The following is a 27,391-nucleotide window of genomic DNA, read 5'->3' as shown; positions in this document are numbered from 1 at the left end:
TGACCCCCCCCCCCCCCCCCCCCAAAAAGAAAAAGTTTTCAGCAACACTTGGTGGGATTTTTTTCAGATCTAAAAATATACAGTCTCCATCTTTAAAGTCACCTGCACTTTAAATATCAAAAGCAAGCAGAGCGATTTTAAAACTGCATGCAGCATTTTCTCATGCTGAACTGGTTATTCTTACCATTATTATAATGCATTATGTTTTCAAGTCTGATTTCAAACAGTCAAACTCAATATGGGACAAAAAATTAGGACACCTCAATACATATTAGAGTACAGCGAGTCTGATACCGCTGATAAATAAACAGAGTGATGCTATCAGACTGAAATCATTATTCAGTACTTATATATACTGTGTTAGCATCTTTTCACTGGTCTTCACTTCTGTCCTCCCAACACTCAACACGTTGGAAGATTGTGCACAAGGTTTGGCAGCTGATATGTACTTTCTTGTGGATTCATCCTGGAGTATGGGCCAAGAGAACTTTGAGCATGTCCGACACTTTTTGTACACTTTGATACAATCTCTGCACCAGGTCGGAGGAGAAAGGTTTAAATTTGCCCTTGTACAGTACAATAGCAGGCCCAACACTGAGTTCCAGCTCAACAGCTACTCAACAATACAGGGAGTCCTGGCACACATCAAGGCTATGTCTTACCGTGGTGGGGGCACGCGGACTGGCCTGGGTCTGGATTTTCTGATACGTACACACTTGACTGCGTCTTCGGGCAGCCGTGCTGCTGACGGAGCCATACAGGTGGTGTTGGTGCTGACAGATGGCCGCTCTCAGGATGATGTTGCCGAGCCGGCTCAGGTGCTGCGGATCGCAGGCGTGGAGGTGTTTGCAGTTGGAGTTCAGGATGCAGTGGACTGGGAGCTCAGGGAGATGGCTAGCCACCCTCACAACACTCATGTTTTCAGTGTAGACACTTTCCCAGCCTTACAGAGTATAATTCAAGATTTAGTAGTGGGGCTTTGTGATGCAGTGACCCAGTCGGGGGGGTTTCCTGTGGCAAATGAGGCCCCTGTGGCTGGAGGAGGGACAGGTAATGAAATGGGACCAGTGTCACTACCATACTAATGTCTACATGTGCAGGAAGGAGCTGCTGCACATGTGGCCGTGACTGGACTTTTATTTATAATTAACAAAATGAATTTTTTTTAACCACAGTAACCTTTCACTGTCCACCTGCAACATTAACATCACTTGTTGGTTTGTCTTTCAACATTTAATATCCCTCTTGTGCTTCAAAAATCACAGTAAGATTTGCATGTGTTCACTTTACCGCATTGGGTGATATACCTGGTGTTTTTTACAAAAGGTAGGTCTCTGATGGGGGAAACAGTAGCTTCTGTCATAATTCAACTCGCCATTTTCAGAAGATCAAATGATAACAGTGTTCCTCTTCCAAAAACTTTGGGAGATAACATGGTCTCCAGGACCCCTTAAAACCTTTTAAAACCTCTCAAAATCAGTCTAAGCTTTTAACAATAGCTAACCACGCACCACCGCTTGTGTGTCCTGCACATGTATGTTTGTCTTTATCAGTCACAATGTCTATCTGTGTAAAATATGTGCAATATTCTGTTTTGGAAACAGTGATGAACCTGTCTGGAAGCATCCTTGACCTTCAGAAGCACTTTGAGAATGTTTTTATGGTGGAAAGTATTAATCCACTTGCTGTTGTAAAGTCACTGGCATGCCAGAGATGAGTGCCAGTGGAGGGTAGTTAATTAAAAATAGTCAAACGTCCAAAGAATACATGTTCATTCCAAATGGATTGGCAGCATCACCAGTATACATGGTTTCTACTCCTTTTATATGGAATCACATGTAAAATCAATAACTGTAAACATGTAGGCAACAAGGATGGTCCACAGGGTCATGACTGGTCACTTCATCTGAGGTCTGTAACAAGAGTCTGCATGGGATGGCTGAACTCAGTGGAGATCATATAAATGGGCATATTACTTTAGTTTTAGATATTAAATATCATAAAAGATGATATGCATCTATATATTTAATTTTGTTTTTATTTAATGGAGATTCTTAATACACTATGCCCTCTGTTTTTATCTTTAGAAGTTTATACTCCCTCGGTGCTCCAGAGTTTAAATATCAAATCACGTTCTGTCAGTTTATTCCCATAGAAAACAGTGAGATACATTCGGCTCACATTACGTTGTCCCAGAGTTTTAATGTTTTGCCAATATGTGAAAATGTTCAGAAGACAGGTAGATAAGCAACCTGAGAATTAATTCTCATTAGTATCTGATTGAAGCACCAAATTTATGGAGCAAAGTAATGGATAAATGAAACCACTCCTTGGTTCAGCCTACATGCAGTATGATGTTTTGCAATGTTGTTGATGTATTCACTGAATGACACAGCTAGCACGAGTTCTTTGATTCAAGTCTCTGTCTCAGTCTCACTATTTTAACGCTTTCACAAGTTCCATTTTGTTTTGTTTTCTCTCTCTCTCCTTAAAGCACAAGACACAGCTGACCTAGTACTCTTAATTGATGGATCACAGAACGTTGGAGCAACAAACTTTCCCTATGTGCGTGATTTGGTTTTGAGAATCATTGAGCGCCTTGATGTGGGCAGGGACACTGTTCGGGTGGCCTTGGCCGTGTACAACAGCAGCCCAGAGATAAAGTTCTCTCTAAATAGATTTTACAGCAAATCCTCACTCTTGAATGCTGTGAAAAGCCTCAGCTACACAGAGGGCGATGAATCTAACCTGGGGGCTGCCTTGGAGGAAGTGGCTGAGAGCCTTTTAAGTGAAACATCTGGGGGCAGGGCTGAAGAGGGTGTGCCCCAGATGTTGGTGGTTATCAGTGCCGGGCCATCCACTGATGATACTGGTGCTGGTGACCGGGCCATTAAGAGGGCCAATGTTATCACATTCGGCGTGGCGATTGGTGACACTGCCACTGCAGATCTGCAAACAGTTGCTACAGATAAAAGTTTTGTCCTGTCAGCTCCTGATGTCAGCGAAGTTGCAAACATTGCTGACCGTCTGCTCCCACAAATTAACGGGGTGATCGATGGCTCTATTATAGTTCACACTGAGTTCACAGAAGGTATGTAACTTCTCAGTAAACACTGGCGGGCATTGCAGCTGTAAAAGGGGACTTCATAATTCACTTAATATGATAAAGCACACATGGTAGGTCAGACATGTACTAGCCTAAAAGTTCCTAATCATGATGAGGTCTTAACAGAAGCGGTAACACAGTAAAAAGTTCAAAGTCATATTACCATTCTTTTTTGGAATTTGACTCTTAGCCTTAACTTACATAAATATGTTATCAAGATAAAAATATTAATTTTTACCAGACAGCCTGCTGAGTAAAAGACATTTGCATACGGCTCTGCCGCTTCAGTGTTTTTGAAACAGTTGGAATATGATGTAAAACATTAATAAAAAGAGAACTTCAAATTTTAATGTAAAACAGCATAAAAGCAGCATGTCAAATGTTGAAACTGAGAAAAAAAAATTGGGATGTTTGACTGGTAGGTGTTGCAAATTCTGGTTGAATAAAGGATTGCTCAACAGTGGCCCCTTTTCCTCTAGTGTTGTTTCATAATCTGCAGGAAGGCCAGTTTAGCAGCCAGACTGTTTTGCTACAGAGCTCTGTTACTGTAACACATGCAGAATGTTTATTTGGCATTAAAAAGATGTCATCTGAAAGGCAGCAAATTCCCAGATATTTAATTTACTCGTGCCATATGATGTCACACTACCCCATATACCCCTTTAAGCTGTGCCCTCCTGATGGAGGCAACATCCAGGATTACCAAAAAATATTTGCAACTTGAACTCCTCAGAACAGAGGACAGAGTTCAACCTCACCAAACAAAAGCACCTTAAATTACTTCATGCCAAGAGAATGCAGTGGCAATGCTGGATCTTTATGAATGTAAAATATGGTCCAGTTTTAAGCCTGCAGTGAACGTTCTTTTTTTCCAGAAGTACTTTTCACAGGTGTTTCCGAGCACCAGCAGCTGTTTTTTTTTTTTACTACAGAATGATGCCAGTTTTTAGTGCAGTACCGTCTGAGGGCCTGAACAACACCCATGTTCAATACTGGTTTTTGGCCTTGTCGCCTCTACACAGAAATGTGAACTGAGATTTTCTGTAGATTTTGAAATCCCTAAATTCTTGCTTATTATTTCTTCAATTTTTGTGTTGAGAAGTGGTATTCTCAGATTGTTGAACTGTTTGTCATCCCACCTCATCGTTACTTCTGAAACACTCAGACGCTCTGAGATGCCCTTTCATTCCATTTCTGATGTAACATTTGTTCCCATAGTGTTGTTGTCATCAAATTCAAAATGACCAGATATTTTTCTATCAAATAACTTCTCAGTTTCAGTGTTTGATAAATTGCTATTATAATAATTTAAATTAAATGCAGGATTTAAATTAGTAGCAAAAAATTAATTTTCTTTTTAAAATACATTTTACAGTTACAACTTTCTTAGGTAACAGTAATGTTATTATTCAGAATATGGTTTATTAGACTATATATATATTTTATTTACAATGGCATAGTGTTAATAATCTTAGTTAAAGCACACAACAGACAGAGCCTCACGTGTTTGTATTATTTATGCAGTTTAAATTGAAAAAACAAAACAAAACCCTGCACCAGCATTAATATGTTTAATATTGATTTGGAACAGTTTTGAGTGATAGGATGATACAAGACTTAAACACCTACACTAGACCTTTGGTGTTAGTGCTCTTATAATCAGTTGTTTGTTAATTCTGACAGGTAGATAATACATGGCTGGTATGAGCATGGGTACTGGGACATATTATGATGCCCACTTGAGACTCAGCTCCTCTGGAATACTTCCTAAAACATTAGAATGACTTGCTCCCACACTAGATGCAGTTTGTAAAAACAGGCCTATATTAAGGCTTGCAAAAATAAAGTAAATAATTTTATGAACTATTTCAATGATATCGATGATATCATCAAAAGAGGAGCTATGACCGTTATCTATAGCAGTCACAATAGTTCTAACATTTCTAATATTTTGTAAATTGTAATTCATAAATCTATATTCATTATACATTGACACGAAATAATTTATTTACAATTTAATAATTTATTTTACAAATATAAAAATATAAATCTAATAATAACATATCTTGTCAAAGTTTTATCAGATATTTGTACTTATTATTATACTATTTCTTTTTTTTTTCTAATTGTAATGTTTCCTTTTTCAGTTCTAATGGTTGGAAAACGAGATATCATTTTCCTGATTGACAGTACAATGGGATCAGCAGCCATCAGCGGTGTACGGGAATTCATCAGGAAGTTTGTGCAAAGAATGCCAATTGGTCCAGATGAAGTTCAAGTGGGTATTGCACAGTTTGGTACGTCCCCGAGACTTGAGATGGATCTCAACACCCACGGAAGCAGGGAGGCAATAATCTCTGCTTTGGGTGCTGTCAGAGCAAGACAAGGCCAGACAGTCAACATCGGAGCAGCTTTGAACTTTGTGCGGGAAAATATGTTGCGGGCTCAGAGTGGTAGCCGTATTCAGCGGGGAGTGCCCCAGCTTCTACTGTTGTTCACCAACAAAAGATCTGCTGACAGTGTGGAAGAACCTGCGAATGCCCTGAAGCAAATGGGTGTGTTGACTATGGCTGCAGCCGCCAGGACAGCTGATGAGCAGCAACTGAAACAGATTGCCTTTGCTGAGAATGTTGTTTTCCTAGCAAAGGACTTACGACCACTGCTTCGAGACCCACAGAAAATTTATGATGCTCTTTCTACACTCGCTGGAGTCGTGGTGAGCGAATCACCCACTGACTCAGGTAATGCTTCATCTGTGTAGGTTCTCAGTTCTTTAAATGAAGTCAACTGGACTTCTTTTTGGTTTGTGAAGACATTTCATCTCTCATCCAAGAGGCTTGTAAAGTTCTAAAAACTGATGGAGAGCCCCAGGTAGTTAGCCCCTAGTGCAGCTGTTTCTTGTGGCGTTGGTCCTGGGAGTTGTTGACCTGCCCTGCAATCATGTGAGTTAAGAGGAAAGAAAACGTAACAGGGAATAGAGAAAACTGAACAGACTGAAAATTATGACCCAAAAAGAATATAAAGATATCTGCAGCACCGGGACAGAATGCATTTAAATTTCCTGCACTCCTACACACTCAAAGTACACAACAAAATGTATTTAAGGGCTAAAAAAAAAGTGGATTTTGCATGATATGTCTCCTTTAAGGGTCACATGAGCCAAGATGTGAATCAAGGAGTGGGTTATTGGACGTCACAGGGTGGCTTTACAAACCAAAAAGAAATCCAGCTGCCTTCATGTGAAGTGCTCAGCAATGCTTCGTCTTTCAGTGAAATTTAGGCCTCTTTCCCACCAACAGGGTTCCGGAGCCTGTGCCGTAATTTGAACCGTTAGGCGGGTTTTCCACCGCCGAAGCACTCGGTGCTCGGCCGAAAAACGGGTTCAATTCCGGCCCTGCAAACTAGCTAGTCTGGAACCAGGAACGCATGCTGAAAGCGGCAGAGGGGCATGACTCTGCCGTCTCAACATCAAGTTTTCCACCATATTACATGCGTTTTACATGAGAAAAGTGAAGCGATTTTTACGGCTGTGAATTAGGTTGGGCTCTAAGGCTGAACTTGCTGCTTTGTATCAGTTCATATCACAGATAAAAGGACACAAAGTGCGTACTTGTTATCTTGCTCTAATCGCTGTCTGTGTTTACCTCTGTGCTGCACACAGATGCTGCAGTAGTTTGGTTTGGACCGTAAAACGTATTTGCAGCACAGAAAGGAGAGCGTGTTCTCCCACGTTTGTGCGCTTCGGCTTCCGTGTCCAGACGAGGACCCGCCCACGCTCATACGTAAAGGAGCAGTTCACAGAAGCGTGGTGGGAACGCAGGCCTGTTCTTAAGCGTTTCGCCGGTTCACTGGGATCAGCACGGGAACTGGCACGCGAACCGGTTCCTCGGCAGTGGGAAAGTAGCATTAGTGTAATTAAAAAGGGAAGCCTAGGAATATAGCGACCTTCTGATTAATGTAATAGATAAAGAAAACTTTGAAAGTCAGCTTGAATATGTGGTTATGCTGGTGATGTGTTTTCTACTTTGGTGCTACCATGTGGTTTGGCGTACATTTTCACTGTTATATTTGGGGCAAACTGAAGAAATAGATATAAGCCTGTTTACTTATTGAGTTCTTCATTTATACACAAATAACTGTTTTTAATGCCAAACCAATACTGAAAGTATATGTATGGTATTACATTGTAAGTAACTTTTGTTTTTGTGTGCTTTTCCCTCAGTGGTGGAGATAACCACAATACAGACCCAAAAAATGGTCCGAGACATTGTCTTCCTTGTGGATGGCTCGGACTACGTTGGCAGCAGTAATTTGCCCTATGTGAGAGACTTCATGATCAATACGATCAACCAGCTTGATGTAAGACCTGACAGGATCCAGATTGGTCTTCTGCAGTTTGCTCGAAGTCCAAGAATAGAATTTTACCTGAACAGCTATCCCACCAGAGAAGAAGTTGTGGATAAAATCTCCCAACTCAGGTTGACTGGAGGCTCATCTGTGAATACAGGAGCTGCCATGAATTATGCCCTGACCAACATGTTTGTACAATCAGCTGGGTCACGTGGGAGGCAAGGAGTCCAGCAGGTGTTGGTTCTGATCACAGGTGGTCCACTCCAAGATGACGTTAAATCAGTGGCTGATAATTTGGCACAGGAGGGTATTTTGACTTTTACAGTCAGTTCTGGACAAGCAGATGAGGACCTGCTGAGATCTGTTGCCTTTGTTCCAACTTTGGCTTACCATGAAACAAGATTCTCTGATTTACCAGCCGTTGCTGAACGAATCATGCCATCACTAATAACAGTGGTTGGTGATACAGATGTGATAGTAGTCACAGCGGAACCTGGTTAGTTTGGCATTTCTGTTTATTTTCTCTATTCTTTTAATTAAAAAAAAATGTGATGCAGGCTCTCCAACCGGCAAAAATTAAATTTATATCTATTTTTGTTTTCCTTCAGTTGCTGGAGCTGAAAGGGATGTGTCCTTCCTCATCGATGGCACTGACAGAGTTCGAGGAGAATTTAACTACATACGGGATTTTATCATTAAAGTAATCGAACCACTTGACATTGCAGAGGACAAGGTACGAGTTTCAGTGGTTCAACACAGTGAGAGGCCAACTCCTAGTTTTTACCTTAACACTTATAAAACCAAAGACGAGGTGATGAGAGCTGTCCAAGGACTTAGAGTGGCTGGCGGACGAAGCTTAAACACCGGATCTGCTCTGACATACATGAAGGACACCATCCTGTCTGGCAGTTATGGTGGTCGGGCTTCACAAAATGTCCCTCAGTTTCTGATTGTTTTGGCTGCAGACCGATCTGTGGATAATGTGAAGGAACCTGCTGGAGCACTGAAGACAGAGGGAGTTGTACCATTTGGTGTTGGTGTCAAGGATGCAGACCCAAAGCAGATTGAGGCCATTTCACACAACCCTTCTTTTGCCTTCAACGTTGAAGAATTCAGTGAGCTCAGCACCATACCACAACGGCTCAATAACTATGTGAACCTGCCAAGGGAAGAGCTAGCTGTTGTTCTACAGCAAGGTAAGAATTATCATTAGTTTCTTTTTTTTTTGGGGGTTTTGTGCTGAACTCACAAAATGTGTTATTTCTGGTGCTTATCTTAATCACACCTTATCACATCTTAATCTTAACTAGATTATTTGTTGTTTCTTAGCACAATGTGCTGCTGCAACAATGTTTTCATGTTGTGTTCCTACTGGATGGCTCTGATAAAACTGGAAATTAATTCTCAGATATTAAACTCTTTGTTAAAAACATAGCGGAGGGCCTTTATGTCTGTGAGAACCAAGACAGAGTGTCTTTGGTTCAGTTTGCAGATAACCCCTGAGGTCAGCTTTTATCTAAATTCTTACAACACAGAGAATGACAAACTAAATGCCATAAATAATTTAAGACATAAAGGAGGGAGGCACCATGATATTGGTACAGCTCTTCAGTTTGTGAGGCACATTGTCTTTACTTCCTCTACAGGCAGCAGAAGGCTAGAAAGAATCCCAAAGCTTTTAATTCTTCTAAGTAGCAAAACATCCACTTATAATGTGAGAAACCCAGTTTTTGCTCTTAAAGAACATGCAATTTTATCAGTGGGGGTTGGAGTGGGAGATGCCAAAATGTCAGAGCTGGAAATGATTGCTTGCAAACCTGGTTTCACATACAGTACAAGGTTTTTAACTTCCAAATACCAACGTTACTGGTACATTGAACATACACAAACACACTGGAGAACCCATGAATTGAATCTCTGATTTAGTAGGCGAAGATGACACACTGTAGTCATGTCAGTGTATTAGCTAACATTATTTCATGAAGACAGGTTTTACTACTTAGCACTGTTACTGTTTTTTAGGACTAACATATCCCTAATCTCTAATGATTTTTAAGATTATATACGGTGATTTTGGCAGTTATTTTGACACATTTTTGCTGCATGACATTTGTGGTTTTTCTCAGTAAAAAAATAAAAAATCTGATAAAGAAATTGACAGTTGTGTATTTTTTAGGTTTTGTCTTTTCTTTCCAACTGTCTTCTTCAGTTACTACTTTGAAATTACGTTGAAGATCATTCGATTCTCTCATACATCTTTTTTTTGTAAAAAGATGGTTCTTCTGCAGTTTTGCTTGAACTTTCACTTTCAGAGCAATAGCTCGTTTGTCTTTGTTGCTCAGCTTTTGTCACTGAGCTTCTGACTTGCTCATGCTGATAAATACGCATGAGTGTAGAAACATCTCAAATGCGTAATCCGTGAATCTTCTATCTATCCTTGTATCACCTAGTTGACACACGAAGGGACATAGTGTTTCTCCTTGATGGGTCAGATGATTCCAGAAATGGTCTCCCAGCTATTCGCGAATTCGTCAGAAGAATGGTAGAAGAGCTGGACATTGGCGAAGATAAGGTTCGAGTGGCCGTTGTACTATATAGTGATGACACCTCAATTTACTTCAACCTAATAACTCACAGATCCAAAAAGACTATCATCTATGCTGTAAGAAGTCTTCGACATAAAGGAGGAAAGTCTCGCAACACTGGAGCTGCTTTACAGTTTGTGCAAGACCACATTTTCACAGCTTCATCTGGGAGTAGATACCAGGAGGGAGTTCCTCAGATTCTGTTTTTGGTGACTGGAGGCAAATCCAAAGATGATGTTTCCAGAGCTGCATTTGAGCTAAAGCAAATCGGTGTTATGTCTTTCGCCATTGGAATGAAAAATGCTGAACAAGAGGAACTTCAAAAAATTGCCTTCTCACCCAGATTTCTTTTCAACTTGCCTATCTTTGCTGAAATTTTGTCCATTCAGCCAGATTTAGTTGCATTTGTCCAGGCAGAAATATCAACTGAGCCTCCTACTGTTGTAGGTAAGAAATAAAAGTGATCCATAGTTGAGATTTAAACTGACTCCCTGCTTATGTTCTTGCCCATTTGGTCTTTCATAATTTCAAATGTGATGAAACTGAATCAGAATGTCATCAATCAGTTCCACATTTGTTAAATTCTCTTCGTTGACCAGACACATCTTACTTGTTATGCTGCTTCTTGGTTGGCTGCCATCCTTTTTCTTCTTGTACCCCAGAGAGCTTTTCTTTATTTTCTTAAGCTCTCCCTTGAGCCAGTGATAATCACATCATTGAATGAAAATGTTTTCTTGAACAAAAAAACTTAGTTTTGCTTTCATCCATCTTTCATGTGTGAAAGATGAATATGCTGCTTAACTTGTAATTTCTCAATATTTTTCTTCATTGACCAGTTTTCCTAAAAATTCTTGCATCTAACACATTTTTCAAATAACAGTAATTATTTGAATTTCATTACTAGTTTTAATGCATTTACCAACAACATGTCTGTTGATTACACCACAGTGCATTTTTGCTTCTGTTTGATTATTAAACAAGGGTTTCATATTCTTTTCTAGTTGAAATAGAATCTCCTCAAAGAGACATAGTGTTCCTTTTGGATGGGTCGGATAATACACAAAGTGACTTCCCAGCAATAAGAAGTTTTGTGGAACGATTGGTAGAAACACTCAATATTGGTGAGAACAAAGATCGCATTTCTGTGGTTCAGTATAGTAGTGAACCACAGACACAGTTCAATTTGAACACCTACATGGCAAAACAAGATCTTCTCAATGCAATCCAACGTTTGAACCATAAAGGAGGCAGACCCCTCAACTCTGGGGCAGCTCTTGACTATGTAAGAAAAAATGCTTTCACCGAGTCCTCAGGGAGTCGGCATCAAGAAGGTGTCCCTCAGATATTGATTCTGCTGAGTGGTGGAAGATCTCAAGATGATATTGCAAGTGCTGCTGCTGCCCTAAAACAGGAAAAAGTTGTTCCATTCTGTGTGGGTACCAGAAATGCAGACATACTTGAGCTCCAAATGATTGCACATAACCCTTCCTATGCCTTGTCCATACTTCAGTTTGACAATATTGGGAGCATCTTTGATCAGCTTGTGTCATTTGTGAAAAGGGTGCCTCGGCAGCAGCCAAGACTAAAACCACAAAAAGCTTTAGGTAAGACTTTTTATTGATGTTTTTTATGGTCTATCTGTCTTACAATGCTTAACTCTAACTTAGCTTCATCATGTCTGTCAAGCTCCTGCAGGTCAAAACGAATCTATTCAACGTGATATTGTGTTTTTACTGGATTCCTCTGATGAAATGCAGAATGACTTCAAGGCTGTTCTTGGCTTTGTTGAGAGAATTGTGGAGACTCTCAGTGTGGATGAGAACGAAGATCGTGTTTCGGTAGTGCAGTACAGCAGAGAACCTTCTGTCGATTTTTTCCTGAATACATACAGTACACAGCAGGATGTTGCTGACAGTTTGCGAAGGTTGAGGCATAAAGGAGGCAGACCCCTCAATACTGGTGCAGCCCTGCAGTATGTCAAGGATAATATTTTAACAGCCTCTTCTGGAAGTAGGCACCAGCAGGGTGTCCCTCAGATTTTGGTTCTTTTAATTGGTGGACCGTCCAGGGATGATGTCAGAAATGCTGCAGAAAACTTGAATGAAATGGGTGTAATGACTTTTGTGGTGGGAATGCATAATGCAGACATCCTTGAGATTCAGTCTATTTCACAACAATCAGATCACACATTCTATGTAGAAAATTCCGGTGCCCTGTCTGATATCGACCAACTTTTAATTTCTACCATGAAGGAAATTAAAAACCCTGTCATCAAACCACCATCATACGGTAAGGCTGTGATGACTAACTCTTACGCTGGGTGCACAACTTAATGCATTGTCAGATTGGTGAAGACAAGAGCTCACCTATTATGGAGGATAACACAATAACTAACTGCTTGACCTTTAACTTCACTAGTCTTGTTGACTTTGTAAATAAAACTTTTTTGTTTTATTTAGGCTAAAAACCTATTTTTCATTTTATTCCCACGAATTCAAGTGATTGATAATTATAAAAATATAAAGCCATTTTTCAATCCATTTCCTCCATTTGCCTGCCATGACAACCAATCTGCAAGGACTATACTTTAAATACTGCTCCAGATTTTCCTCCCTGTTTTATGGGCAACTCTGTCCAGTTCTGTCGAGCAAACTATTTGCTTGGCTGTTGCATGGTTCAGATAATGTCAACAAATGGTTGTGCACACAGGATAAATGAACATTTGCAAGAATACTCATTTCATTTTAACCATCAACCAATTTGTTCAAATTCCTCTGTGATTACAGATTCCAGCAGAAGAGACGTTGTTTTTTTGCTTGATGGTTCTGATTATTCTCAGCAAAACTTCCCAGATATTATTGACTTTGTACAAAGGATAACAATGCTTCTAAACACTGACACAAACAGAGACCGCGTGGCTGTGGTCCAATATAGTGACACTGCAGAGATAGTGTTTAACATGAGTCGTTATTCAACAAAGAACGATATTTTTGAAGCAATAAGAGGTCTGAGACACAAAGGGGGTTATGCTCACAACATTGGAGCTGCTCTCCAGTATGTGAAGGAACATGCATATACTCCTAAGTCTGGCAGTAGACTCCAGGAGGGAATTCCACAGATTCTCATATTATTGAGTGGCGGACGTTCTGGAGATGACATAAGAATGCCAGTCAGAATGATGAAGGAAATTGGTGTCATTTTAGTTGCCATTGGGACAACTAATGCTGACACCCTAGAACTACAGACAATATCTCATGAACCCAAGTATGCACTCTCAGTTACTGATTATGGAGGACTTCCTAGTGTTCAGGAAGATGTGCTGGCATTGTTAAGAGAGGCTTCGCATCACGCAGAACAAATTACTCCCACAGTGGGTCTTGGTAAGATGCAGTGTTTTTGTTGTTTAATAAAGTGGAGAGATTGAAGGATTTTCAGAAAGTGTCATTGTAGGAGCTTGCATGCTACCTGAAGCAAATGCATTGCATTTTTGTTCACATGTTTTGTCTTTGTTGCAGATTCTAAGAAAAATGATGTAGTGTTTCTTATTGATGGATCATATGACTCACGAAATGGTTTTGAAGAAATACGAAGCTTTATGGAAAAAACTGTTGAAAGTTTAAATCTGGGAAATGATAGAGACCAAATGGCTGTTGTTCAGTACAGCCGTGATGCCACTGTCAATTTCTACTTGAATTCTTATTCTTCCAAGAATGATGTCCTCAATTCCATTAGAACAATGAGGCATAAGTTGGGAAGACCACAGAACATTGGGAAAGCACTGGAGTTTGTCAGAGATAATGTCTTTTCTGCATCAGTTGGAGGCAGACATGCAGACTTGGTCCCTCAGTATCTTTATGTTTTTAGTGGTGGAAGATCTGGGGATGATGTCAGAGGACCAGCACAATCACTCAAAGACAATGGAATAAAGATTTTTAGTATTGGAACAGAAAATGCTGATACTTTGGAAATGCAGACCATCTCCTATACACCAGCACATTATTTTTATGTCACAAACTATAATAATCTACAAAGCTTAGATCCGTCACTAGGAGAAATGTTGAGGGGCACTAAAGAAACAACAGAATTTCCAACCATTGGTAAGGAGAACGAGAATTTATGATGGCTTCCTTCTGAACATAAAGATCTGCATAACTGTACATCATTTTTCATTTACAGCTAAGATGTAGGTTTTGTAAAATGTTTGTTTTTAACCCATTTCAGATACCTCTGTGACTGCAGAGGCAGGACTCCAGAGTGCTGATATTGTTTTTCTCCTTGATGGATCTGATGATATGCAATCAAGTGAACAACAAACTTTGGAGTTTGTCAGAGAGTTTGTCAAGCAAATAGAAATTGGGCCAAAAAAAGCCCAAGTTGCTTTAATCCAGTACAGCACAGAGCCTACTCCTGAATTTCTTCTAAACAAATACTCATTAAAAGATGATATCATGAATCATTTGAACAATGTGAAACTGAAAGGAGGGTTCACGGTAAACACTGGTGCAGCTCTTAATTATGTAAAAAACAATGTCTTCACTGCTTCATCTGGAAGCAGAGCCCTGCAGGGAGTCCCACAGATACTGATCCTCTTAAGTGGGAGAAAGTCAAATGATGAAATTTTAAAGCCAGTGGACGGGCTAAGAAATGCAGGAATTGTTCTTTTTGGTGTTGGTGTGAATAATGCTGATAGGCTGGAACTGGAGCAATTAGCTCCTAGAACAAAGTATTTTATCACGGACATTTCTGACTTTCCTCGTGTGAGAGAACAGTTACTCTCAGCCATTTCTTCTTTCAAAAGAACTGTCAGTCCTGATGTAGGTAAGTGAACATAAGATTTAATTATTTGAGGTTTGATTTAATAAATATCTCATTTAATATTGATTGTTTATGTGCAAACCTTGTAAGCGACATGCTGTAGTGTCTTTACCAGTAATCTGTGAATAATTTCTGTTGAATTGGTTACTGACATTTACATGATTGTGAATGTTTTTTAGGGTCAAGCTCCAGCATGAAAAGAGATATTGTATTTCTCATTGATGGATCTGATGATGTCAGAAGGAGATTCAGTGCAATACTTGAATTTGTTGCAAGAATGGTTGAGAGCTTTGACCTAGATCAAAGAAAAGATAAAGTTGCTGTTGTGCAGTATAGCAACAATGCTGAACTCAGTTTCAATCTGGATACTTACAACACAAAAAATGATGTCCTTAAGCACATTGCAAGCCTTAAACCCAAAGGCGGAAGGCCTCAGTATATTGGAGCAGGGCTGCAGTTTGTGAAGGATAATGTCTTTGTTCCAAATGCTGGAAGTCGACATCATGAAGGAGCCAAGCAGATACTTATTGTATTGGCTGGTGGAAGATCTAGAGATTCTCCACGAGGACCAGCAAGTATGCTTAAAGCTGCAGGGGTCATTGCATTTGCGATTGGATCAAAAATGTCCAATTCAGCTGAGATGGAAATAATTTCCTCAGATCCAAATTACACATTCTCAGTTCCAGAGTTTGTAAATCTCCCTCGAATTCAACAAAGTTTGATGCATCACCTTAAAAAAATGGAAGATGAGGAAAAACCCAATGGAGGTAAGAACTGAGATGATTTATAATGAATTACAATAGTCCACCCTAGATGTAATAAATGCATGAATTAGCTTTTCAGCATCACTCTGAGAAAGGATGTTTCTAATTTTAGAAATACTGAGCAAATGCAAAACAGCGGTCCTACATATTTGTTTAATATGTGCATTGAAGGACATATCCTGGTCAAAAATGACTCCAAGATTTCTCACAGTTTTACTGGAGGCCAAAGTAATGCCATCCAGAGTAAGTATCTGGTTTGACACCATGTTTCTAAGATTTGTGGGGCCGAGTACAAGAACTTCAGTTTTATCTGAATTTAAAAGCAGGAAATTAGAGGTTATCCAGGCCTTAATGTCTTTAAGACATTCCTGCAGTTTAATTAATTGATGCGTGTCATCTGGCTTCATTGATAGGTAAAGCTGAGTATCATCTGCATAACAATGAAAATTGATGCAATGCTTTCTAATAATACTGCCTAAGGGAAGCATGTATAACGTAAATAGAATTGGTCCTAGCACAGAACCCTGTGGAACTCCATAATTAACCTTAGTGTCTGAAGAAGACTCCCCATTTACACGAACAAATTGGAGTCTATTAGATAAATATGATTCAAACCACTGCAGTGCAGTACCTATAGTATGCTCTAATCTCTGTAATAAAATGTTATGGTCAACAGTATCAAAAGCTGCACTGAGGTCCAACAGGACAAGAACAGAGATGAGTCCACTGTCAGAGGCTCTAAGAAGATCATTTGTAACCTTCACTAATGCTGTTTCTGTACTGTGATGAATTCTGAAACCTGACTGAAACTTTTCAAATAAACCGTTCCTCTGCAGATGATCAGTTAGCTGTTTTACAACTACTCTTTCAAGAGTCTTTGAGAGAAAAGGAAGGTTGGAGATTGGCCTATAATTAGCTAAGACAACTGGGTCAAGTGATGGCTTTTAAGTAGCAGTTTAATTACAGCCACCTTGAAGGCCTGTGGTACATAGCCAACTAATAAAGACTGATTGATCATTTTTAAGATTGAAGCATCAATAATAGGAAAGACTTCTTTGAACAGTCTAGTAGGAATGGGATCTAACAAACATGTTGCTGGTTTGGAGGAAGTAACTATTGAAGTTAACTCCGAAAGACCAACTGGAGCGAAAGAGTCTAAACAAATACCAGCAGAGCTGAAAACAGCCGAACATGAAGATAAATCTTTGAGATGGTTATGATTAATTTTTTCTCTAATGTCTAAAATTTTATTTGTAAAGAAATCCATAAAGTCACTACTAGTTAAAGTGAAAGGAATACTCGGCTCTACAGAGCTCTGACTCTTTGTCAGCCTGGCTACAGTGCTGAAAAGAAACCTGGGGTTGTTCTTATTTTCTTCAATTAATGATGAGCAGTAAGATGTCCTAGCTTTACGGACGGCTTTTTTATAGAGCAACAAACTCTTTTTCCAGGCTAAATGAGCATCTTCTAATTTAGTGAGTGTTCCTTTAATTTTTTTGAGCAGTAAATTTCAAAGGGCTGGAAGTGAAAATTGTTCAATTGTAGTATTTCTAATTAAAGGACAAAGAAAACACTGACTTTGATTTCATCATCTGCCTTTAAGTTGAAAAAATTATTCATTTGATACAGCTGCTAAATATTTGATTCACTGAGCTAAATATGTGCCAAAATCTTATGTTCCCTAGTGGTCAGACAGCCAGCAGGGAAGGATATGGTGTTTTTGCTGGATGGATCTGATGGTACTAGAACTGGATTCCCAGCTATGCGAGACTTTGTCCAAAAACAAGTAGAGACACTGAGTGTGGATGACGGCAAAGACCGTGTGTCGGTTGTTCAATACAGCAGAGATCCAGCTGTCCAGTTCTATCTGAACACGTACACGACGAAAAGAGAGATCCTTGACAGTGTCAGAGGTTTGAGGCACAAAGGCGGAAGTCCCCTCAACACTGGAGCAGCTCTCCGGTACTTGAGGGATAACGTCTTCACGGACTCTGCTGGAAGCAGGCGCCCTGAAGGAATTCCGCAAGTCCTGATATTGATGACTGGTGGAAGATCTTTTGACAGTGTTGATGAACCAGCCTCTGCTCTCAAACAGCTGGGTGTCTTGACCATTGCAATTGGAGCCAGAGGCTCTGACAGCAGAGAACTTCAAACCATAACTGGCGAGCCCACTTCTGCTCTTTCTGTGTCTGAATTCACTGACCTTCCAAGTGTCCAAAAGCAACTTGAGTCCTCTGTGGAGGCTGCAGTTACTGAAGTCACCCCAGAATCACCAACTGTATTTGGTATGTTATCAGACAGGGCTCCTTTCTGTCCCCAAATGATACTCGACTTTTTTCATGTACAGAGACAAAGATTGAAGAAAAGAAATTGATGATTGTTTAGCTCCTTTTACACATTTCAACAGAGTTTCTAGCATGCTTTCTTCTTTCAAAAAAAGAAAAAAAAAAAGAAAAGCAAAGTCAGTCGGGCTTGGTGCCTATAGGATATTAGTCTGCCCAGTCAAAGATAATCTCACAAGAGTCCTTTTGGCAAAGGATTTTATTTTTTGTCTTCCTGTCTTTTCTCAGTTGACACTGCCAGAAAAGATATCGTATTCCTTCTGGATGGTTCAGATGGCACAAGGAATGGCTTCCCTGCCATGCGTGATTTTGTACAGAGAGTGGTGGAGAAACTGAATGTGGGCGAAAACAAAGACCGTGTCTCTGTGGTCCAGTACGGCAGAGATTCAGAGGTCCATTTCTATCTGAACACATACACCACCAGAGAGGATGTGGTGGACTCGGTCAGAGGGCTTAGACACAGAGGAGGAAGACCCCTAAACACCGGGGCAGCTCTCCAATACGTCAGGGACAATGTCTTTACAAGCTCCTCCGGGAGTAGACGCCTGCAAGGTGTGCCACAGATACTGATCTTGCTAACTGGGGGAAGGTCTTTTGACAATGTAGATACCCCAGCCTCAGCTCTCAAACAGCAGGGCATTTTTGTGATTGGCATCGGAACAAGGACCTCGGATGCTAAAGAGCTGCAGAAAATATCACATGAGCCTAGTTATGCTCTGTCAGTGTCTAATTTCACTGACCTCCCCAATGTCCAAGAACAGCTCTCCTCTGTAATGAGCAAAGTGCTAGTGAGGGCCACGCCTGTGACACCAACAGTGACTGGTAAGAAAGTGACCCATTTTTAAATTCCAGTATCATGGTTGGAAAGAGTTTGAAGTGAAATCAAATGTTTGTTGCTACGGGAACATCAGCAAGTGCAATTTGACAAAATAGTTGTGGTTGTAAAGACCAAGTTCAGTTTCACCTTCTGGTTTGCAGCTGCTAAATATTTGATTCACTGAGCTAAATATGTGCCAAAATCTTATGTTCCCTAGTGGTCAGACAGCCAGCAGGGAAGGATATGGTGTTTTTGCTGGATGGATCTGATGGTACTAGAACTGTATTCCCAGCTATGCGAGACTTTGTCCAAAAACAAGTAGAGACACTGAGTGTGGATGACGGCAAAGACCGTGTGTCGGTTGTTCAATACAGCAGAGATCCAGCTGTCCAGTTCTATCTGAACACGTACACGACGAAAAGAGAGATCCTTGACAGTGTCAGAGGTTTGAGGCACAAAGGCGGAAGTCCCCTCAACACTGGAGCAGCTCTCCGGTACTTGAGGGATAACGTCTTCACGGACTCTGCTGGAAGCAGGCGCCCTGAAGGAATTCCGCAAGTCCTGATATTGATGACTGGTGGAAGATCTTTTGACAGTGTTGATGAACCAGCCTCTGCTCTCAAACAGCTGGGTGTCTTGACCATTGCAATTGGAGCCAGAGGCTCTGACAGCAGAGAACTTCAAACCATAACTGGCGAGCCCACTTCTGCTCTTTCTGTGTCTGAATTCACTGACCTTCCAAGTGTCCAAAAGCAAGTTGAGTCCTCTGTGGAGGCTGCAGTTACTGAAGTCACCCCAGAATCACCAACTGTATTTGGTATGTTATCAGACAGGGCTCCTTTCTGTCCTCAAATGATACTCGACTTTTTTCATGTACAGAGACAAAGATAGAAGAAAAGAAAGTGATGATTGTTTAGCTCCTTTTACACATTTCAACAGAGTTTCTAGCATGCTTTCTTCTTTCAAAAAAAGAAAAAAAAAAGAAAAGCAAAGTCAGTCGGGCTTGGTGCCTATAGGATATTAGTCTGCCCAGTCAAAGATAATCTCACAAGAGTCCTTTTGGCAAAGGATTTTATTTTTTGTCTTCCTGTCTTTTCTCAGTTGACACTGCCAGAAAAGATATCGTATTCCTTCTGGATGGTTCAGATGGCACAAGGAATGGCTTCCCTGCCATGCGCGATTTTGTACAGAGAGTGGTGGAGAAACTGAATGTGGGCGAAAACAAAGACCGTGTCTCTGTGGTCCAGTACGGCAGAGATTCAGAGGTCCATTTCTATCTGAACACATACACCACCAGAGAGGATGTGGTGGACTCGGTCAGAGGGCTTAGACACAGAGGAGGAAGACCCTTAAACACCGGGGCAGCTCTCCAATACGTCAGGGACAATGTCTTTACAAGCTCCTCCGGGAGTAGACGCCTGCAAGGTGTGCCACAGATACTGATCTTGCTAACTGGGGGAAGGTCTTTTGACAATGTAGATACCCCAGCCTCAGCTCTCAAACAGCAGGGCATTTTTGTGATTGGCATCGGAACAAGGACCTCGGATGCTAAAGAGCTGCAGAAAATATCACATGAGCCTAGTTATGCTCTGTCAGTGTCTAATTTCACTGACCTCCCCAATGTCCAAGAACAGCTCTCCTCTGTAATGAGCAAAGTGCTAGTGAGGGCCACGCCTGTGACACCAACAGTGACTGGTAAGAAAGTGACCCATTTTTAAATTCCAGTATCATGGTTGGAAAGAGTTTGAAGTGAAATCAAATGTTTGTTGCTACGTGAACATCAGCAAGTGCAATTTGACAAAATAGTTGTGGTTGTAAAGACCAAGTTCAGTTTCACCTTCTGGTTTGCAGCTGCTAAATATTTGATTCACTGAGCTAAATATGTGCCAAAATCTTATGTTCCCTAGTGGTCAGACAGCCAGCAGGGAAGGATATGGTGTTTTTGCTGGATGGATCTGATGGTACTAGAACTGTATTCCCAGCTATGCGAGACTTTGTCCAAAAACAAGTAGAGACACTGAGTGTGGATGACGGCAAAGACCGTGTGTCGGTTGTTCAATACAGCAGAGATCCAGCTGTCCAGTTCTATCTGAACACGTACACGACGAAAAGAGAGATCCTTGACAGTGTCAGAGGTTTGAGGCACAAAGGCGGAAGACCCCTCAACACTGGAGCAGCTCTCCGGTACTTGAGGGATAACGTCTTCACGGACTCTGCTGGAAGCAGGCGCCCTGAAGGAATTCCGCAAGTCCTGATATTGATGACTGGGGGAAGATCTTTTGACAGTGTTGATGAACCAGCCTCTGCTCTCAAACAGCTGGGTGTCTTGACCATTGCAATTGGAGCCAGAGGCTCTGACAGCAGAGAACTTCAAACCATAACTGGCGAGCCCAGTTCTGCTCTTTCTGTGTCTGAATTCACTGACCTTCCAAGTGTCCAAAAGCAACTTGAATCCTCTGTGGAGGCTGCAGTTACTGAAGTCACCCCAGAATCACCAACTGTATTTGGTATGTTATCAGACAGGGCTCCTTTCTGTCCCCAAATGATACTCGACTTTTTTCATGTACAGAGACAAAGATAGAAGAAAAGAAATTGATGATTGTTTAGCTCCTTTTACACATTTCAACATATTTTCTAGCATGCTTTCTTCTTTCAAAAAAAGAAAAAAAGAAAAGAAAAGCAAAGTCAGTCGGGCTTGGTGCCTATAGGATATTAGTCTGCCCAGTCAAAGATAATCTCACAAGAGTCCTTTTGGCAAAGGATTTTATTTTTTGTCTTCCTGTCTTTTCTCAGTTGACACTGCCAGAAAAGATATCGTATTCCTTCTGGATGGTTCAGATGGCACAAGGAATGGCTTCCCTGCCATGCGTGATTTTGTACAGAGAGTGGTGGAGAAACTGAATGTGGGCGAAAACAAAGACCGTGTCTCTGTGGTCCAGTACGGCAGAGATTCAGAGGTCCATTTCTATCTGCACACATACACCCCCAGAGAGGATGTGGTGGACTCGGTCAGAGGGCTTAGACACAGAGGAGGAAGACCCCTAAACACCGGGGCAGCTCTCCAATACGTCAGGGACAATGTCTTTACAAGCTCCTCCGGGAGTAGACGCCTGCAAGGTGTGCCACAGATACTGATCTTGCTAACTGGGGGAAGGTCTTTTGACAATGTAGATACCCCAGCCTCAGCTCTCAAACAGCAGGGCATTTTTGTGATTGGCATCGGAACAAGGACCTCGGATGCTAGAGAGCTGCAGAAAATATCACATGAGCCTAGTTATGCTGTGTCAGTGTCTGAGTTCACTGACCTCCCCAATGTCCAAGAACAGCTCTCCTCTGTAATGAGCAAAGTGCTAGTGAGGGCCACGCCTGTGACACCAACAGTGACTGGTAAGAAAGTGACCCATTTTTAAATTCCAGTATCATGGTTGGAAAGAGTTTGAAGTGAAATCAAATGTTTGTTGCTACGTGAACATCAGCAAGTGCAATTTGACAAAATAGTTGTGGTTGTAAAGACCAAGTTCAGTTTCACCTTCTGGTTTGCAGCTGCAAAATATTTGATTCACTGAGCTAAATATGTGCCAAAATCTTATGTTCCCTAGTGGTCAGACAGCCAGCAGGGAAGGATATGGTGTTTTTGCTGGATGGATCTGATGGTACTAGAACTGGATTCCCAGCTATGCGAGACTTTGTCCAAAAACAAGTAGAGACACTGAGTGTGGATGACGGCAAAGACCGTGTGTCGGTTGTTCAATACAGCAGAGATCCAGCTGTCCAGTTCTATCTGAACACGTACACGACGAAAAGAGAGATCCTTGACAGTGTCAGAGGTTTGAGGCACAAAGGCGGAAGACCCCTCAACACTGGAGCAGCTCTCCGGTACTTGAGGGATAACGTCTTCACGGACTCTGCTGGAAGCAGGCGCCCTGAAGGAATTCCGCAAGTCCTGATATTGATGACTGGTGGAAGATCTTTTGACAGTGTTGATGAACCAGCCTCTGCTCTCAAACAGCTGGGTGTCTTGACCATTGCAATTGGAGCCAGAGGCTCTGACAGCAGAGAACTTCAAACCATAACTGGCGAGCCCAGTTCTGCTCTTTCTGTGTCTGAATTCACTGACCTTCCAAGTGTCCAAAAGCAACTTGAATCCTCTGTGGAGGCTGCAGTTACTGAAGTCACCCCAGAATCACCAACTGTATTTGGTATGTTATCAGACAGGGCTCCTTTCTGTCCCCAAATGATACTCGACTTTTTTCATGTACAGAGACAAAGATAGAAGAAAAGAAATTGATGATTGTTTAGCTCCTTTTACACATTTCAACATATTTTCTAGCATGCTTTCTTCTTTCAAAAAAAGAAAAAAAGAAAAGAAAAGCAAAGTCAGTCGGGCTTGGTGCCTATAGGATATTAGTCTGCCCAGTCAAAGATAATCTCACAAGAGTCCTTTTGGCAAAGGATTTTATTTTTTGTCTTCCTGTCTTTTCTCAGTTGACACTGCCAGAAAAGATATCGTATTCCTTCTGGATGGTTCAGATGGCACAAGGAATGGCTTCCCTGCCATGCGTGATTTTGTACAGAGAGTGGTGGAGAAACTGAATGTGGGCGAAAACAAAGACCGTGTCTCTGTGGTCCAGTACGGCAGAGATTCAGAGGTCCATTTCTATCTGAACACATACACCACCAGAGAGGATGTGGTGGACTCGGTCAGAGGGCTTAGACACAGAGGAGGAAGACCCCTAAACACCGGGGCAGCTCTCCAATACGTCAGGGACAATGTCTTTACAAGCTCCTCCGGGAGTAGACGCCTGCAAGGTGTGCCACAGATACTGATCTTGCTAACTGGGGGAAGGTCTTTTGACAATGTAGATACCCCAGCCTCAGCTCTCAAACAGCAGGGCATTTTTGTGATTGGCATCGGAACAAGGACCTCGGATGCTAGAGAGCTGCAGAAAATATCACATGAGCCTAGTTATGCTGTGTCAGTGTCTGAGTTCACTGACCTCCCCAATGTCCAAGAACAGCTCTCCTCTGTAATGAGCAAAGTGCTAGTGAGGGCCACGCCTGTGACACCAACAGTGACTGGTAAGAAAGTGACCCATTTTTAAATTCCAGTATCATGGTTGGAAAGAGTTTGAAGTGAAATCAAATGTTTGTTGCTACGTGAACATCAGCAAGTGCAATTTGACAAAATAGTTGTGGTTGTAAAGACCAAGTTCAGTTTCACCTTCTGGTTTGCAGCTGCTAAATATTTGATTCACTGAGCTAAATATGTGCCAAAATCTTATGTTCCCTAGTGGTCAGACAGCCAGCAGGGAAGGATATGGTGTTTTTGCTGGATGGATCTGATGGTACTAGAACTGGATTCCCAGCTATGCGAGACTTTGTCCAAAAACAAGTAGAGACACTGAGTGTGGATGACGGCAAAGACCGTGTGTCGGTTGTTCAATACAGCAGAGATCCAGCTGTCCAGTTCTATCTGAACACGTACACGACGAAAAGAGAGATCCTTGACAGTGTCAGAGGTTTGAGGCACAAAGGCGGAAGTCCCCTCAACACTGGAGCAGCTCTCCGGTACTTGAGGGATAACGTCTTCACGGACTCTGCTGGAAGCAGGCGCCCTGAAGGAATTCCGCAAGTCCTGATATTGATGACTGGTGGAAGATCTTTTGACAGTGTTGATGAACCAGCCTCTGCTCTCAAACAGCTGGGTGTCTTGACCATTGCAATTGGAGCCAGAGGCTCTGACAGCAGAGAACTTCAAACCATAACTGGCGAGCCCAGTTCTGCTCTTTCTGTGTCTGAATTCACTGACCTTCCAAGTGTCCAAAAGCAACTTGAATCCTCTGTGGAGGCTGCAGTTACTGAAGTCACCCCAGAATCACCAACTGTATTTGGTATGTTATCAGACAGGGCTCCTTTCTGTCCCCAAATGATACTCGACTTTTTTCATGTACAGAGACAAAGATAGAAGAAAAGAAATTGATGATTGTTTAGCTCCTTTTACACATTTCAACATATTTTCTAGCATGCTTTCTTCTTTCAAAAAAAGAAAAAAAGAAAAGAAAAGCAAAGTCAGTCGGGCTTGGTGCCTATAGGATATTAGTCTGCCCAGTCAAAGATAATCTCACAAGAGTCCTTTTGGCAAAGGATTTTATTTTTTGTCTTCCTGTCTTTTCTCAGTTGACACTGCCAGAAAAGATATCGTATTCCTTCTGGATGGTTCAGATGGCACAAGGAATGGCTTCCCTGCCATGCGTGATTTTGTACAGAGAGTGGTGGAGAAACTGAATGTGGGCGAAAACAAAGACCGTGTCTCTGTGGTCCAGTACGGCAGAGATTCAGAGGTCCATTTCTATCTGAACACATACACCACCAGAGAGGATGTGGTGGACTCGGTCAGAGGGCTTAGACACAGAGGAGGAAGACCCCTAAACACCGGGGCAGCTCTCCAATACGTCAGGGACAATGTCTTTACAAGCTCCTCCGGGAGTAGACGCCTGCAAGGTGTGCCACAGATACTGATCTTGCTAACTGGGGGAAGGTCTTTTGACAATGTAGATACCCCAGCCTCAGCTCTCAAACAGCAGGGCATTTTTGTGATTGGCATCGGAACAAGGACCTCGGATGCTAGAGAGCTGCAGAAAATATCACATGAGCCTAGTTATGCTGTGTCAGTGTCTAATTTCACTGACCTCCCCAATGTCCAAGAACAGCTCTCCTCTGTAATGAGCAAAGTGCTAGTAAGGGCCCCGCCTGTGACACCAACAGTGACTGGTAAGAAAGTGACCCATTTTTAAATTCCAGTATCATGGTTGGAAAGAGTTTGAAGTGAAATCAAATGTTTGTTGCTACGTGAACATCAGCAAGTGCAATTTGACAAAATAGTTGTGGTTGTAAAGACCAAGTTCAGTTTCACCTTCTGGTTTGCAGCTGCTAAATATTTGATTCACTGAGCTAAATATGTGCCAAAATCTTATGTTCCCTAGTGGTCAGACAGCCAGCAGGGAAGGATATGGTGTTTTTGCTGGATGGATCTGATGGTACAAGAACTGGATTCCCAGCTATGCGAGACTTTGTCCAAAAACAAGTAGAGACACTGAGTGTGGATGACGGCAAAGACCGTGTGTCGGTTGTTCAATACAGCAGAGATCCAGCTGTCCAGTTCTATCTGAACACGTACACGACGAAAAGAGAGATCCTTGACAGTGTCAGAGGTTTGAGGCACAAAGGCGGAAGTCCCCTCAACACTGGAGCAGCTCTCCGGTACTTGAGGGATAACGTCTTCACGGACTCTGCTGGAAGCAGGCGCCCTGAAGGAATTCCGCAAGTCCTGATATTGATGACTGGTGGAAGATCTTTTGACAGTGTTGATGAACCAGCCTCTGCTCTCAAACAGCTGGGTGTCTTGACCATTGCAATTGGAGCCAGAGGCTCTGACAGCAGAGAACTTCAAACCATAACTGGCGAGCCCAGTTCTGCTCTTTCTGTGTCTGAATTCACTGACCTTCCAAGTGTCCAAAAGCAACTTGAATCCTCTGTGGAGGCTGCAGTTACTGAAGTCACCCCAGAATCACCAACTGTATTTGGTATGTTATCAGACAGGGCTCCTTTCTGTCCCCAAATGATACTCGACTTTTTTCATGTACAGAGACAAAGATAGAAGAAAAGAAAGTGATGATTGTTTAGCTCCTTTTACACATTTCAACATATTTTCTAGCATGCTTTCTTCTTTCAAAAAAAGAAAAAAAGAAAAGAAAAGCAAAGTCAGTCGGGCTTGGTGCCTATAGGATATTAGTCTGCCCAGTCAAAGATAATCTCACAAGAGTCCTTTTGGCAAAGGATTTTATTTTTTGTCTTCCTGTCTTTTCTCAGTTGACACTGCCAGAAAAGATATCGTATTCCTTCTGGATGGTTCAGATGGCACAAGGAATGGCTTCCCTGCCATGCGTGATTTTGTACAGAGAGTGGTGGAGAAACTGAATGTGGGCGAAAACAAAGACCGTGTCTCTGTGGTCCAGTACGGCAGAGATTCAGAGGTCCATTTCTATCTGAACACATACACCACCAGAGAGGATGTGGTGGACTCGGTCAGAGGGCTTAGACACAGAGGAGGAAGACCCCTAAACACCGGGGCAGCTCTCCAATACGTCAGGGACAATGTCTTTACAAGCTCCTCCGGGAGTAGACGCCTGCAAGGTGTGCCACAGATACTGATCTTGCTAACTGGGGGAAGGTCTTTTGACAATGTAGATACCCCAGCCTCAGCTCTCAAACAGCAGGGCATTTTTGTGATTGGCATCGGAACAAGGACCTCGGATGCTAGAGAGCTGCAGAAAATATCACATGAGCCTAGTTATGCTGTGTCAGTGTCTGAGTTCACTGACCTCCCCAATGTCCAAGAACAGCTCTCCTCTGTAATGAGCAAAGTGCTAGTGAGGGCCACGCCTGTGACACCAACAGTGACTGGTAAGAAAGTGACCCATTTTTAAATTCCAGTATCATGGTTGGAAAGAGTTTGAAGTGAAATCAAATGTTTGTTGCTACGTGAACATCAGCAAGTGCAATTTGACAAAATAGTTGTGGTTGTAAAGACCAAGTTCAGTTTCACCTTCTGG

The 27,391-nt window shown here is 41.8% G+C and overlaps 1 protein-coding gene across 1 annotated transcript in view; it reads left to right on the top strand.

Moving 5' to 3' along the window:
• Positions 1–27,391, top strand: part of col6a3 (collagen, type VI, alpha 3) — an 83,566-nt gene that overhangs the window by 10,877 nt on the left and 45,298 nt on the right. The window contains 23 exon segments of the mRNA XM_030758094.1: positions 418–1,050; positions 2,495–3,091; positions 5,254–5,847; positions 7,329–7,952; positions 8,065–8,652; positions 11,052–11,645; positions 11,728–12,330; positions 12,828–13,421; positions 13,557–14,138; positions 14,263–14,859; positions 15,036–15,623; positions 17,306–17,905; positions 18,191–18,784; positions 18,997–19,596; positions 19,881–20,474; positions 20,687–21,286; positions 21,573–22,166; positions 22,379–22,978; positions 23,265–23,858; positions 24,071–24,670; positions 24,957–25,550; positions 25,763–26,362; positions 26,649–27,242. Of these exon segments, the coding sequence (XP_030613954.1) occupies positions 418–1,050; positions 2,495–3,091; positions 5,254–5,847; positions 7,329–7,952; positions 8,065–8,652; positions 11,052–11,645; positions 11,728–12,330; positions 12,828–13,421; positions 13,557–14,138; positions 14,263–14,859; positions 15,036–15,623; positions 17,306–17,905; positions 18,191–18,784; positions 18,997–19,596; positions 19,881–20,474; positions 20,687–21,286; positions 21,573–22,166; positions 22,379–22,978; positions 23,265–23,858; positions 24,071–24,670; positions 24,957–25,550; positions 25,763–26,362; positions 26,649–27,242 (13,758 nt within the window).

The sequence above is a fragment of the Archocentrus centrarchus genome, chromosome 21, assembly GCF_007364275.1.
Source record: "Archocentrus centrarchus isolate MPI-CPG fArcCen1 chromosome 21, fArcCen1, whole genome shotgun sequence".
Classification (NCBI taxonomy): domain Eukaryota; kingdom Metazoa; phylum Chordata; class Actinopteri; order Cichliformes; family Cichlidae; genus Archocentrus; species Archocentrus centrarchus.
Note: the sequence above shows the minus strand (reverse complement) of the source record. Positions and strands in the feature narration are given on the sequence as shown.